Source organism: Galleria mellonella, unplaced genomic scaffold (genome assembly GCF_026898425.1).
Source record: "Galleria mellonella isolate WM207_F2 unplaced genomic scaffold, CSIRO_AGI_GalMel_v1 utg56, whole genome shotgun sequence".
Classification (NCBI taxonomy): Eukaryota; Metazoa; Arthropoda; class Insecta; order Lepidoptera; family Pyralidae; genus Galleria; species Galleria mellonella.
The window spans coordinates 5,202,943-5,217,760 of NW_026442117.1; the positions used below are offsets into that span (position 1 = coordinate 5,202,943).

Sequence of the window (14,818 nt, forward strand, 5' to 3'; positions counted from 1 at the left end):
GTTAAATATATATATATATATATATATATATATATATATATATATATATATATATAATAATAATAATAATAACTTTATTGCATAACCATGATTTTAACAAACTCAGCACTGGAAATTACAGTAAAAGTAGATACGAATTCATTTGTACATTTGGATCAGTTTAAACATCTGTGTCTGAACTAGGTTATAAAACCTGTATATACGAGGTTTATATATGTATTATGATTTTTATAAATTAACATAAATAAAAAAAAATTATAGGCTTATAATGTCGAAAGAAGTTAAAAGAAAAGTTATTACTTTAGAAACTAAAATCGAAATTTTGGATCGCTTACGAAAGGGAGATAGAGTAGTAGATGTTGCAAAATCATATAACATGAACGAAGCTACAATAAGAACTATTAGAACAAATGAAAATTTTTATTTTTATTTCTGTGTACACCCAAAAATATTGAAAAAAATCACAGCTGTTAAATAGCAAAATTATGCATTTTCTGCAAGCTTTTCGATTTACACGGTTTTGACTTGAAAATTTTTAATTTTCGATTTACACGTTTTTCTCAGGAACGTATCTACCGTGTAAATCGGGGGATAGGTATATATATATATATATATATATATATATATATATATATATATATATATATATATATATATATATATAAGAAGATACAGACTGACTGACTGACCCATATATGTGTCAACGTATAGCCGAAGCCGAAACTGAACTAAAATATCGTTAGGTTAGAAGTTACGACACGTGAAATTTTATAGAACTAGAAACTGAATAGCGTACGCGAACGAAGCTGCGGGCATAGACTAGTATATTAGTATTTATTATTATCGTTTATATATATATATATATATATATATATATATATATATATATATATATAAACAAACCGCTAAAACAATACATAATTATAGGGGCGAAAGGGATTGTTAGTAATGGAGATTGAGAATCTCATTGCTAGCAATATACCCAACCAGGTCCACCTCCTCGCGGTACCCCCTGGAAACTATCATGATTAATTCTAGATGAATTCATCATGACGAGCTAACTGGCTTGTTTTCATTCTCATCTATCACCCTTCACTGGTGCCCCGCCAGCGTATCCCGTTAGCGCAGGCGGGGTAACCATACCATTTTCATCCATTAAAAAAAATACATAATTATATAATTAAATATTAATTTGGCAGCCACTAAAGTTTGCACAAATAAAATACAAGTAAACAAAACACAAAATTAGACAATACTAAATTAAACAAAATTAAACAAACAAAAACATTTGAAAACTACAGCAACATTGTCAATAATAATGCTCAGAAGTTAATAAAACATTTTTTTTTAAAAACACATTATTTGAGCAATCGACTTTTGTACAAAGTCTCCCTCTGGTACAAAATGTAAATAGATAGATAGATAGATACTCTTTATTGTTTCCTCCAAAAGATTACAACAGTAAACTATATATATACTTATTTACCAGAGGAAGACTTTGTATAAAAGTCGTTTGCTTGTACACCTCTGTCCCATTCGTGTTTCTACCGTGAAGCAGTTGTGTTTTCATGGCTGCGTTTCGGTTTGAAGGGTGGGATATGGCGTGAATTAACAGGGTACAGAGGAAAAACACTTTAGTTTTCAGGAATGGCAACGCATGATGGGTATCATGGGCGAAACAGTATACTCTGTTATGTCCATGGTACTGCTTATATCTATAGGCGACAGTTACCACCTTCCATCAGGTAGACCGTCAAAGCAGCCTTTTTTTTATACGAGGTCTGTCCGGAAAGTTCGTATAAAAGTGTTCTGGAATGCGAGAAAGAGGAGTGGGGAGGCCAGGTAAGCGCAGGACCCCTTCCTTATGTCCCTAACAATGCTTCAGTTCTGGTCTGACCGCCGTGCGGTGCGAACTGGCTTGTCACGCCATCTGTGAAGTTACCTCTTAACGAAACCCCGTCGGCATGGAGCCCGCTTCCGTTGAAGAGCAGCGCGTCGTAATCAAGTTTCTCTCGAAACTCGGCAAGAATGGCCGTGAAATTTTTGCCGATCTCAGAACAGTTTATGGGGATGATGCTGTGAAGGAACCAACCGTCCACAAGTGGCTAAAAGATTCAGAGAGGGCCGAGAAAGAGTTCGATGTTCGGGGGATTGTCCATCAAGAATTCGTCCCTCCAGGCCAGACAGTTGATGGAAAATTCTACGTCGATGTGCTCAGACGCCTCAAAGCTCGTGTGGCACGAGTTCGTCCAGAATTGGCGCGAGAGGGGCGTTGGATTCTTCACCACGACAATGCCCCTGCCCACACCTCTCTTGTTGTCCGTGAGTTTTTGAGTAAAAATTCCATTACGGTGACCGAACACCCCCCCTATTCGCCGGATTTGGCCCCGTGTGACTTCTTCTTGTTCCCAAAAACCAAATTGGTACTTCGGGGGCGGCATTTGGGGGACATAAATGAGATAAAAAAAGCTACGACGGGGCAGCTGAGAAACCTACAACCAGAGGACTTTCAAGGAGCCTTCTCACAGTGGAAACGGCGTTGGCACAAGTGCATTATGTCACAGGGGGAGTACTTTGAAGGGGATAAAATTGATTTACCTGAATAATTGTAAAATAAAATTTTTAAAAAACTTTTATACGTACTTTCCGGACAAACCTCGTATATACACACACACACTTCTCCAACTTTTTTCTTCAATTTGTGTGAAGTTGTGCAATGTCTGTCTAGTCCCGGCATGGAATGGACCACTCCTTCCTTTAGCGTGTCGTAAGAGGCGACTAAAGGAATTTAATGGCATGGCAGTAACGCCCCTCATTAAACAACATCAAAGCCTAACTGCGGTTGCCGGGGGGGGGGGGAGGGATTGTTAGTAATGGGAAGGTTAGTCCCCATTACTGTCAATATACCCTATCAGGTTGACTTTCACGTGGTTCCGCCTGCAAACTATCGTGACTAATTTATCGTTGAATTCGTTACGATGGGCTAATTGACCTGCCCTTTCATCCTCACCTATCACCTCCCAACCTCACCTGTGCTACCGGTACACGCTGGTGGGGCACCAGTGAGGGATGATAGGTGAGGATGAAAGATACAAGAATTAATCAAAATAGTTTCCAGGAAGAACTGCGTAGAGGACGACCTGCTAGGAAGGATTGCTTAGTAAATGGAGCTGTTCGATCTTCATTATCTACTAACAATCCATTATCGACGATTAGGTTAAATTATCCCAACACATACGATGCTTTGGTCACTAATGCAAGCGGACAAACCCGCGGGAAACAGATATGTTTTAAATTGTTTACTTTAATATTTCAGGTGTGACGATCCCCTCGCAGCGGCGCTACGTCGAGTACTACGCCGCGCTGCTTCGCCCCGGCCTCCAGTACACGGCCACGAAGATGTACATTCGCGAGCTGATCATGAGCCCCCCGCCGCAGCTCAACGGCGGCCAGTGCACCATCGAGTTCACCGTCACACAGGCCAAGTCGCAGACAAAGGTGATGGTTGCCCCGTTTATTTGTATAGGGATTTGACTAGAGGGCGCCTCTCTCAATTGCGCCCTGAAATATTGCATATAGTTGTCTACATTAATAAAATGCTTCAAATTGTTCCCAATTAGGGACGGTATTAGCACACCCCTTACATTTTTTACAAAATCGCCACGATCCGTGAGTGATTGTCACAATTACAGAAACAAGTAATAGAATAGAGTAAAAATAATCTTTATTCAAATAGACTTGTTTGTAAGCTCTTTTAAATCGTCAACTGTTTATGATTGTACTGCTGAGTTTGGGATGTTGTTATCTGCTGTGAAGAAAGAAACTCAACGGTTAGATAGATAATTTATTTGCATCACTTACAGCACACAAACAGCAAAAGACAAATGCAAAGTGAAAAAAGATAAAAAAGAGATACATGTACAAAAGATTAAAAAAAAAACCAAAATAAAATCAGAATGTATAAAATTAATAAAAAAATTTTTCTCAACTTTTTGCTTTGCCCTAAAAAGAGCAAAACACTGATATTCTGTTGTGGCCAAAAGTGAGCCGCGAAATACCACTGAAAAAAATAATAATAAAAAAGAAAGAAATATAGATCAAATACATAGTGTGCGTTCGTTATATTCGCTATTTAGAAGAAGGGTAGTCAGAAGTTAATTTCTATCAGTTTCAAGCACTCACAACATAATGAATACCTAAATTATACAAATACAATTAGGTACATAAAAGCATATTAAAGAGGCAACAACAACGGTTACTCTTTTTAAATTAAAGTTATCATTAAGTTCTATTTATATGTATTATTAAATGCAAAATAAAAAAACATAAGCAAACCAGACGGAGGCTTTGTACAAAAGTCGTTTGCTTGGGCATCTATCCCATTCGTGTTTCTACCGTGAAATAGTTATGTTTAATGACTGTGTTTCAGCTTGAAGGGTGGGATATGGCAGAGAATTTACAGGGTACAGAGGAATAATATCTGAGTCTTGAGGAATGGCAACGTATGAGGGTATCATGGGCGAAACAGTATACTTTGTTATGTCCATGGTACTGTTCATGTCTATAGGCGACGGTTACCACTTTCCATCAGGTGGGCCGTCAGCTTGTTTGCCATTCTTAGTTGTATAAAAAAAAATGTATTCTGACTGTAATTGTCAATTCAATGTGTATATGTACTGTTTTGTCTCTTTAGTATTAAATTCTCAGTTCAAAAGAACGTGACAAAACAGTGTAATAGTTGAAATAGGTTTGTAGGGGATTATTATTACTTTTTTTTTTAAAAAATTTTTGTTATAATGTAAATATGTTTTGGTGGTTTGCAGCCACCACCCGGCGTGGCGGTGTGGGGCGGCGGCGGCGAGGTGCGCGTGGCGGTGCGGCTGGCGCACTGCACGCCGCTGCAGGGCGACGTGCGCGTCGACGTCTTCCACAAGCCCAAGATGATGATGCGCAAGGAGAAGCTCTTCCACTTCTGGTTCAACACCTTCTTCGTCGCCGCGCAGGTCGGCGCCCAGCGCATCGACCCGCTGCCCGACAGTACGTATACTCGTTTCTGTATGTTTTGTTTTTATACCATTTGCTGACGGTCCACCTGATGGAGAATGGTTATCGTTGCCTATAGACATGAACAGTACTATGGACATAACAGAGTATACTGTATCGCCCATGATACCCTTCATGCGTTGTTATTCCTTATAATTCAGGTGTAATGCCACTGTACTCTGTCATTTTATTGATTACTTATTTATTCACTTCTAGCGTAGATATTAGATTATAACAGAAATGTACACAGGCAGATTTATCATTTAAAAAGATTTCTTCCAGTCAACTTTGAAATCCTGAAAGGAGAAAGTATCTATAGGGTTTGTATATAAAGCATAACATATATGCTCCAAAAGTAATACGATAAATAATAAATTATATTATTTATAGCTATATAACTAGCAACAGTATTATATATATAATAACTATTATACATAACACTAACTGTCAGTTGTATTATATTGTATTTAAATAATTAATTTCTGTATGATAGTTTTTTTTTATACAACTTAGAATGGCAAACAAGCTGACGGCCCACCTGATGGAAAGTGGTAACTGTCGCTTATAGACATGAGCAGTACCATGCACATAACAGTGTACTGTTTCGCCCATGATACCTCCCATGCGTTGCCATTCCTGAGGACTCGGGTGTTATTCCTCTGTACCCAGTAAATTCACGCCATATCCCACACTTCAAATCGAAACACAGCCATGCAAACACAACTGCTTCGCGGTTGAAACACGAATAGGACAGAGGTACCCAAGCAATCGACTTTTGTACGAAAGTCTCCCTCTGGTTAATGTCACGTGCACGTTGTCGACCCGGAAAACACCTTAATACCCCCCTTTTCTCTCCAGTCTCTAGGGAAACTTCGGCCAGGAGTTATTATCCTGCTAGTATTACAGTTATGAAAGTTTGTATACATGTTGTTATGTTTGGTTGATTATTAAAGTGACCGTTTTGATGTTATTCCAGGCACCAATCAAGAAACTTTCAAATTGACATTAAACAAGTGGCAGTTAGACGACGCGCATAAAGATAAACAACATAAAATATATGCCCCGGAATTCAAGGTATTTTATTTAATTTAATGCAAAAAAATAATTTTGAATACACTATCGAGACTTAACGCGATGCATTTGCTGGTAAATAGTATCTACATATTTACTTCTTTACTGATTAATTTACAAAAAAATATGGGGTGCAATCTCGTATGTATTTATATATATGAGGCTTATAAAATCAGAGGCAGCTAAATGCCATAAAATCTTAAAATGTGTTAACTGTGGCGCCATCTAGTTTAATTAGTTAAACACGCTTTGGTGTATTCAATTTACTAACAAATGCAGCAAAATCTCTAGCGAATTCAGTTCAAAAACTGACATTGGTATCAAATACAGTTACATGTTAACCACTAAGAATCAAATATAGCTAAGAGTTATGTCCGTTAATTAGAGATTTGGTTCTTGGATTTAGCTGTTTGATTACATATATATCTGATTTTTTTTACAAACGTTTCGACGTGCATTTCAAGTTCCCCTGGAAACATTGCGATGAAGATTGTGATTCTGATGAAGAATTCATCGTAACGGGCTAACAGAACTGTTTTCATCCTCACTTATCATCTCTCACTGGTGCCACCATTATATTATTATCCATTAAAATGTAATGATAACCGTGTACGATGGTACTGCCACAGGTGGAGCTAGTGGTGCAGAAGCAGCCCGAGTGCTCGACGTTCAACGCGGCGGCGCGGCCGGCGCGGGCGTCGCGAGCGCCGTCGCCGGCGTCGTCGTCGCCGTCGTCGTCGTGCTCGGAGGCCGACACCGAGCCCGACGCCACCTGGGACTCGGGTGAGCACGACCAGCACGACCAGCACGAGCAGCACGACCAGCTCGAGCAGCACGCGGCCGCCGCGCGTGAGCCGCCGCGTGCGCGTCTCTCGCTCGGCGACGTGCGCGCCTCCTGGCGAGAGTTCAGCGGCAAGTTCGCAGACCATAGGAAAAAAAAGGACAGGGACCACTCGTAGTGTCGGCCGCGGTACTAGTGCGTCGCGGTTACTCGGTATTTGAAGCCCGCTCGGACGTTTTTGTTTTGATGTTTTGTTCGTGGAAATGATTTTCCTTTGCGTATATTGTGTACTCGCTCGAAATGGGTACCCCCTTATTTGTGTAGTGACTGCGATAGTGTGATGATCACATTTTATCTATTGATGTGTTTTATCAGTTTCTTTCAAGGCGATATCGTTGTTACGAGAAAGTGACAAAACCCGCTTATAGTTAAAATAGATTTTACAGATTAATTTTTTTATGAATAAGGAGGTTAGTGTGTTACTATGACGAACTAAAATTATGTCCAAGAGTTTTTTTTTGTTATCGGATTTAGTTCGGGAAGACGAGGCAAAGGAAAATTTTGTCTGCAAACGAAATGTCATTTATTGCGCAGGTGATACACTCGCCGGAGTAGTCGAACGCGATTTGACCCCTGTGCTAACGGAGTAGGGTTCATAATTCATCTACTTGTGGCTGATTGTGATAGCTATTTATGTATATCAGGCTGTGTAAGCACTACGCCCCGGCACGCGTTACTATATGAACACAAAGAGCTCCTAGAAACATATCGTCTTACCACAACAAAGTTTAAATTAAAAATAAAAGGTAATAAAAAGAAGAAATTTTTATAATTAGTACTAATAATTTATAAACTTTGAAACACAAAATTACAAATAAACGCTGTATTAAACAATGACTAAACAATATATTGAATATTGTTGCACTTAGAGTATTGGTAACTTTATTTAAATAGACAGTGTTTTAAATTATTTTTGTGGTAAGACCGACAATGTGCACAAAAATAACGCATTACCTTTCGACACTACACACTAATATCGTAATTAATACGTAAAAATGTAACGAAATAATATTTAGTTAATTTTTAATTTTCTCCCTGTTCACACATTTTAAATTTAAAATCGGACGTAATGCGACGCGATTACAGGTAAATAGTACCTGCATATTTGATTTTTATTGTCACGTTTCGACGTGGATCGCACCACGTCGTGGTCGCGATGGAACTGAAGTGAACGGCGTATTGTCATAAGCAACCCGCGCGATTTCTTCGACTACCCTCACTAATAAATAATAGTATTGGCATATATATTTTTATGTTTTGTTTTATTAGATAATTTACTCAATTATTTTGATATATTTTGTTCATTCAAACACGCGTTGCGTTTTGTTGTAACTAGAATTCCGATAATTTTTGTATCTCTGAACACAAGTACATTAAAAAATGTGGATACAGTTTCGACTTAGTTATTTATAAAATTGTCTTTATAACGTCACAAAGAAATTCATTAATCGCCACTTTGTGAGTAATTATTAAAAAATCTCTTGATGTTTATCATAATTTTATTTCAGCCATTATCCGTCCACTGCTGGACATAAGTCGCCCCCACAGACTGCCATAAAGAATGGTCCTGAGCCACCTGTGTGTTTCATTTATGTTTATATGTAGATATAATGGGAACTTTATCAATGTCTGTCGTTTTCGACAATTTTTTCCATTTCATTCGGAAGTTTTCTTCAAGGGGAGTAAAATAAAATCCCCAGGTCAATTATATCGCTTTAATAAACACTTTCAAACTACCTTTTGCCTAGAATTATAAAAAATATTACGTTTTGATTCGTATAATAGGTATGCATAATATCGGTACCGCTTCGATATCTATATATTGGGTTTTCTGAACATTGATATTGAAAGGTCTTCACCCATTTTAATATCGCCCATACCAGTCGGATATCTGTATTCATTGCAATCGGGAGATTAATTTCGATATTATATTTATTATTATATTTTTCATTGATTTAATATATAGGTATAAAGCGACCTTTTTAATACTACACTGGACAACAGATTAATTGATGCGAATTTCTGTCCCATTATGGATGAATGCCACCGCCTACCACACACTTTCTTTTTACCACCCTTCACATTATACAGTGTTACGTGTCAAGTGTGCAAATGTATACTGTCTTATTCATAAAAAACCTACAAATTTGTTTTAACTATTAATGTTTTATCACTTTCTTTCACATTGACAATTAAAATTGAAAGAAAAGGACAAAACATTTAAATAGTTTAAGACAAGTTTATCGTTTTATTGTTTTTACGAATAAGGGGGTATTGTTAAGCTCTGCGTCGTCCATATAGTAGCGTGTACCATAATAAAGTAAGAAATGATAGCGTTAATCATGTAATTATGTGTAATATAAAACTAAATATAATTATTCAATAAGCGGGAATCGAGCAGTTCTTCCAGATGATCTCTTTAAATTGTTTACGTGTTATATAATGGAGTAAGTAAATTAATGTATAAAGATCTTACGCGGTGTCGTTCACACGATTGACCATGCTTTCTTACATTTTGAGAATAAAAAAAATACTTTTTTTTTTTAACGTGAAATTACTTATTAATAGATTTGCCGAGGTTCTCCTAAGAGACTACAGCATGGAGTTCTTCAATAGGGGGGTAAAAAGGTTTCCTCAGGGTCGGCAACGCGCGCGTAATACCCCTTGGTATTGCAGGTGTTCATAGGTTACAGTAATCAGTTACCGTCAGATGAGCCGTATGCTTGTTTTCCACTTCAGTAGTATAAAAAAATAAATTACTAAAAATAAAACTATAAACCTATTTCAACTATTAGAATATTTTTTCACTGTCTTTCAAATTGGGAATTTAGCGTGAAAGAAAGAGACAAGACAGTTTAATAGCTAAAATAGGTTTATGAGCCCACTTTGAGAATAAAAATAATTTATTCTCAAAGTGGGCAGTAGACAAAATAAGTTTGGGAAACCCTGCTCTATACCTTGTAAATTCACTGCCATGTCACACCCTTCAAACTGAAACACAGCCATGCAAACACAACTGCTTCATGGTTGAAAGACGAATGAGACAGAGGTACCCAAGCAAATGACTTTTGTACAAATTTTACCTCTAGTAGGATAGGATAGGTGTGTTCCGAGTTGCTGCTGAGTTTCACCACCGTACAACTTGCCACAAACTAAAGTTCCATCCCAATCATCTGGACGAGTGGCGGTCCTCCACCGTGCGTTTTTCAAGGCACACTTCTTCCACACACAACCATTATTTGGAATCAATTTCTAGCAGCAGTATTTCCGAACCGATTCGATATCACAACCTTCGAGGAAAGAGCATATTCCTTTTTAAAATGCCGGCAGTACAACTGCAATACCTCTAGTGTTGTGGGTTATCATGGGTGGCGGTAGTTATTTGCCATCAGGTGAGCCGCATGCTTTTTTGTCCCCTGTGTTAGGAAAAAAAGATAGATGGATACTCTTTATTGTTTCCTCCAAAAGATTACAATAGTAAACTTGTTATAGATACAAGATAAAGTTTATATGAAATTAATACAAGCTAAATTTGATAGTTTGTATATATCATATAATTTTGTATCTCTTACTAATTTTAAATCTTATTCCATACATCTAAAAAAAAAATTCAGTTAATGAAGCATTTGGCGTTCCATTGTTTCAGTCTACCCTAATGGGAGACAGGTGTGACAGATATGTATGTATGTATGTATGAGTATACGAAGGAAATTTAAAATAAAATAGTTAATTTTATATTTATCGACGGGATATTCTTAAAATGTTTGTGAAGCATGGTTTTTGTTATTCACTGTCACGGGAATAGGTGTCGGATATATGAAAACTTGAATAGAAAAAAATAAGTTTATTTTTTTATGAAATAAAAAAAAATATGTATATTACTCGAGGTGCTTATTCCTATTTCTAGTCAAGTATTCATTGACATATACATTCGGAAGGTTCTTGGTACGCTAGCGTCGCCATTTGTTGGAAAAAGGGCCTTGTTTATACGTACTTTATGTTGTATTTACCTTATCATTGAAAACCAGAGACAAACTGATGGTAAAAATGTATTTTACTTTTTGTCTATCACTTGGATACCATAAATTTGTTATCTCTATGGGAATTGGTCCAGTTATTAGGCAGTCCATGTAGGCTTCTTATTACAGGAAAAAAGGCGCCAAATTTAGATGGTTAATTAATTTTACGATAATTAAAATATTGATTTTTATATTCTCGAAATACGACTTAAAATATTTACAGTACATTGACCGATATATAGAAATACTATATACTGCTAACAAATATACAGTATGCCAGTTAACGTAAGTCATTCGATAAAAATGGTATTAGTATTCTTTAATTGGGTCTCAGGAATGCTTTTTCTAGAAAAATAAAATTATATTAACAAAAATAAAAAAAAAATGAAATTTTCAAAAAAAGAACAACTTGTTCCTTTATCAACGGTAGTACATAGTACAAAGTATGTATACACTTAAATTATATAGATAAAGCATCGAGCCTTAAAAACGGATCAACTTTTTGTCAGCTAATTGTCAAACTAGCTGACTCGTATTTTTTATCAGTGTTCTATATACTTACGCACATAATGTGTCTTGACGTATTATTTAATAAATAAAATAAATGTTTACTCATTAAAAAGACGCGTCCTCTGTCCCATTCGCGTTTCAACCGTGAAGCAGTTGTGTTTGCATAACTGTGTTTCGGTTTGAAGGGTGGGATATGGCGTGAATTTACTGGGTACAGAGGAATAACACCTGAGTGCACAGGAATGACAACGCAAGGGGGGTATCATGGGCGAAACAGTATACTCTGCTATGTGCATGGTACTGCTCATGTCTATAGGCGACGGTTACCACTTTCCATCAGGTGGGCCGTCAGCTTGTTTGCCATTCTAAGTTGTATAAAAAAAAGCAGAAATCAAAGACATAATACATATAGAAGTTACTATACTACTTATACGGAAGTATTTATGAGTGTTCATCAGTATTTATCACGCAAAATTGTATGAAAAAGTTGAACCGTTTTTCTCAAAGCATTTCTATGGAGACATTCTATCTATATAATTTAAGATGTGTACCAATTTTTTTTTTTGATAGTTGAAAATGGAATGGTAACTCCGCCTGCGCTAACGGGATACACTGGCGGAGCACCAGTGAAGGGTGATAGATGAGAATGAAAACAGGCCAGTTAGCCCATCATGATGAATTCATCAGGAATTAACCATGATAATTTCCAGGGGTAACCGCGAGGAGGTCGACCTGGTTTGGTATATTGCTAGCAATGGGATTCTCAGTCTCCATCACTAACAATCCCTTTCCACCCGATGTATACCTATTATTATATAGTGCTGTCGATACAGATACAAATTGTTCTTTTTTCAAGCTTTTTTTTTTATTTTATTTTATGACAATATAAACTTTTTTTTTCTAAGAAAAAATATTTAAGGACCTCATTAATGAATACTGACACATGTTTTATGGAGTGGTTTACGTTATAACATACTGTATTATGATGTGTTAGCGTCAAGTTAGTTAGTGAAATAACTAAAACAATGTTTGACCAATCGGACTGAATTAGACCACGTCCGCGAGGTCCGCAATGATTTGCCGGATTTGTTTTTTTTTTATTTGTTTTGTTCGATTCTATTCTGATATTAGTGTTGACTATTTGGTGCCGAATAAACTAAACTGATTTTTAAATAAATAATAACGATATTTCTTTTTTTTTCAAGTAAATTAATTAATAATAACCGTTTTTAAATAGTATTTTTTTTTATATTTCCAACATTCTATATAAGATGAATGCTTTTTTTAAAACAGTTGATCCTTACTAGCTATAAGAATTTTGATTGGTTACAATGACTATCGCAAATAGTACAAATAGACAATTGCAATCAATCTCCGTACTCTTAAACAGACCAGTCCCAACAAGCATCACCCGTTCACGAGTATGACGGATAAGCTAGCCACCGTTGTGTTCAACTATATTATTGGAGCACAATAAGCCGGCCTGGATTTTAATTATAAAATTATATTAGATATTTGATTACAAAATTCACTTTGCAAGAAATGGATTGTTTTTCCATTTTTAACATACACTCCCACCGATAAAAAATTAAAAGCGAAATTTTAAAAATATTATTATTACTGTGTATTTGTTTTCTCAGTTTAGTATATGAAAATGATTATGGACAGATTTCAAGTTGCCACAATGCAATAGTGTTCGTAAGGGTTGTGCCTGTTTTAGTCACACGTCATCATGTCATCGTCATTATAAATTTATATTGTGTAGACTTGTATAAATCTAAGTCTGCAATGAAAAATAATATCAAGTATGTAATGGATAATAAGTCGTTTTTATTGTTGAAAAGCTATTGAAACATTATATTTGATGTTTACAGTTTCAGTAATGAAACGGTAACAGGTCAGAAAGTCTCACTTTGCATTATGCCATAACAATTTCATAAATATAAACTTATTCAGTATGAAATATATATTTATATATCTATATCTTAGATTATATAGATAGAGCATCGAGCCTCAAAAATGGGTCAACTTTTTGACTTGTTTTTTTTAAATCAAATTTTCTATTCATATACTTACGCATAAAATGTATCGTCAATGACGTATTATTTAATAAATGCGTGTTTACGCATTAAAAAGATGTTGAAATTGTAAGACAAAATAGTTATTTTGTCTATAGTTATAGAAGTTGTAAAGGAATCACTCATAAGTGTTGAATGAAAAAGTTGACTTGCTTTATTTTTTGAAGCATTTCTATGGAGACTATCTATCTATATAATCTAATATATAAATACAAAGTTATAAATGATTATGGAATGATGACGGAGTGACGGGTTGTGACCGCGTGCGACCGCGCGTGGCCGCGTGTGTACGCATGCGATCGCATGCGACCGCACGCGACCGCACGCGACCGCCCGCGTCCGCCCGCGGCCGCATGTGACGTGGTGTTGTGTGCAGGCCCGGGCTGCGAGCGCGTCGGCCGCTACCGCCAGCTGTCGCCCGACGCGCACACGTAACTATACTCTCTTGTCCGTGTTGCCAGCTCTCACCTGCCACTCCTCGCCGTACATGTCTGTGTGCTTCCTGCCACCGCTTACCATTCACGGCTTGTGTCCAACGATTTTGTATATAGTTTTATCCACGGTATATTATTAGCACGCTTGTGATCAATAAAATATTGTAAATGAATGTCTATAACAGAGTTACTGTTAAAAATAACTATCATCTTTTAAAATTAACTATGTTACAGTTACCTATTCTGGCTTTACACACGTTTTCTTTAGTTGCTTGAGTAGTTTTTTTTTTTGTACAACTTAGAATGGCAAACAAGCTGACGGCCCACCTGATGGAAAGTGGTAACCGTCGCCTATAGACATGAGCAGTAGCATGGACATAACAGAGTATACTGTTTCGCCCATGATACTTCCCATGCGTTGCCATTCCTGAGGACTCAGGTGTTATTCCTCTGTACCCTGTAAATTCACGCCAGTAGTGACTGTTTTTGTTTCGAAATCGTGCTACACGATTCAATTCAGTAATAAATTCAGTGTAATCGAGTCGGTATTTTTAATTCAAAATGATACCGAGTTTGTTTTTTTTTATTTTTTATTCTAGTACAAACAGTCATTACAAAATAGATATAGTTATGTAGTTGTTTGGAGGAAATAAATAACAACTAACTTGACATATAATGAGAAAATGACACCAGAATTGAATGTAGAAAGTAAACGTCGCTGTCATGTCTGTACGTCCAGTCCGAAAGATAGAAAGAGGTGAAATATCTATGTACATTTTAATTAACCTACTTGATGGAAAAGAAAGTAATGATGTTGACAAG

The 14,818-nt window shown here is 36.6% G+C and overlaps 1 protein-coding gene across 2 annotated transcripts in view; it reads left to right on the forward strand.

The window, feature by feature from the left end:
- LOC113515992 (phosphatidylinositol 3,4,5-trisphosphate 3-phosphatase and dual-specificity protein phosphatase PTEN) overlaps positions 1-14,818 on the forward strand; it is a 102,732-nt gene that overhangs the window by 72,565 nt on the left and 15,349 nt on the right. The window contains exons 5-9 of one of the 2 annotated variants that reach the window (XM_052899185.1): positions 3,317-3,498; positions 4,824-5,037; positions 6,020-6,117; positions 6,744-6,897; positions 13,939-13,993. In XM_052899185.1, coding sequence (XP_052755145.1) covers positions 3,317-3,498; positions 4,824-5,037; positions 6,020-6,117; positions 6,744-6,897; positions 13,939-13,993 — 703 coding nt within the window. The remainder of the gene's footprint in view (positions 1-3,316; positions 3,499-4,823; positions 5,038-6,019; positions 6,118-6,743; positions 6,898-13,938; positions 13,994-14,818) is intronic. The other variant, XM_052899186.1, reaches the window with a different exon arrangement.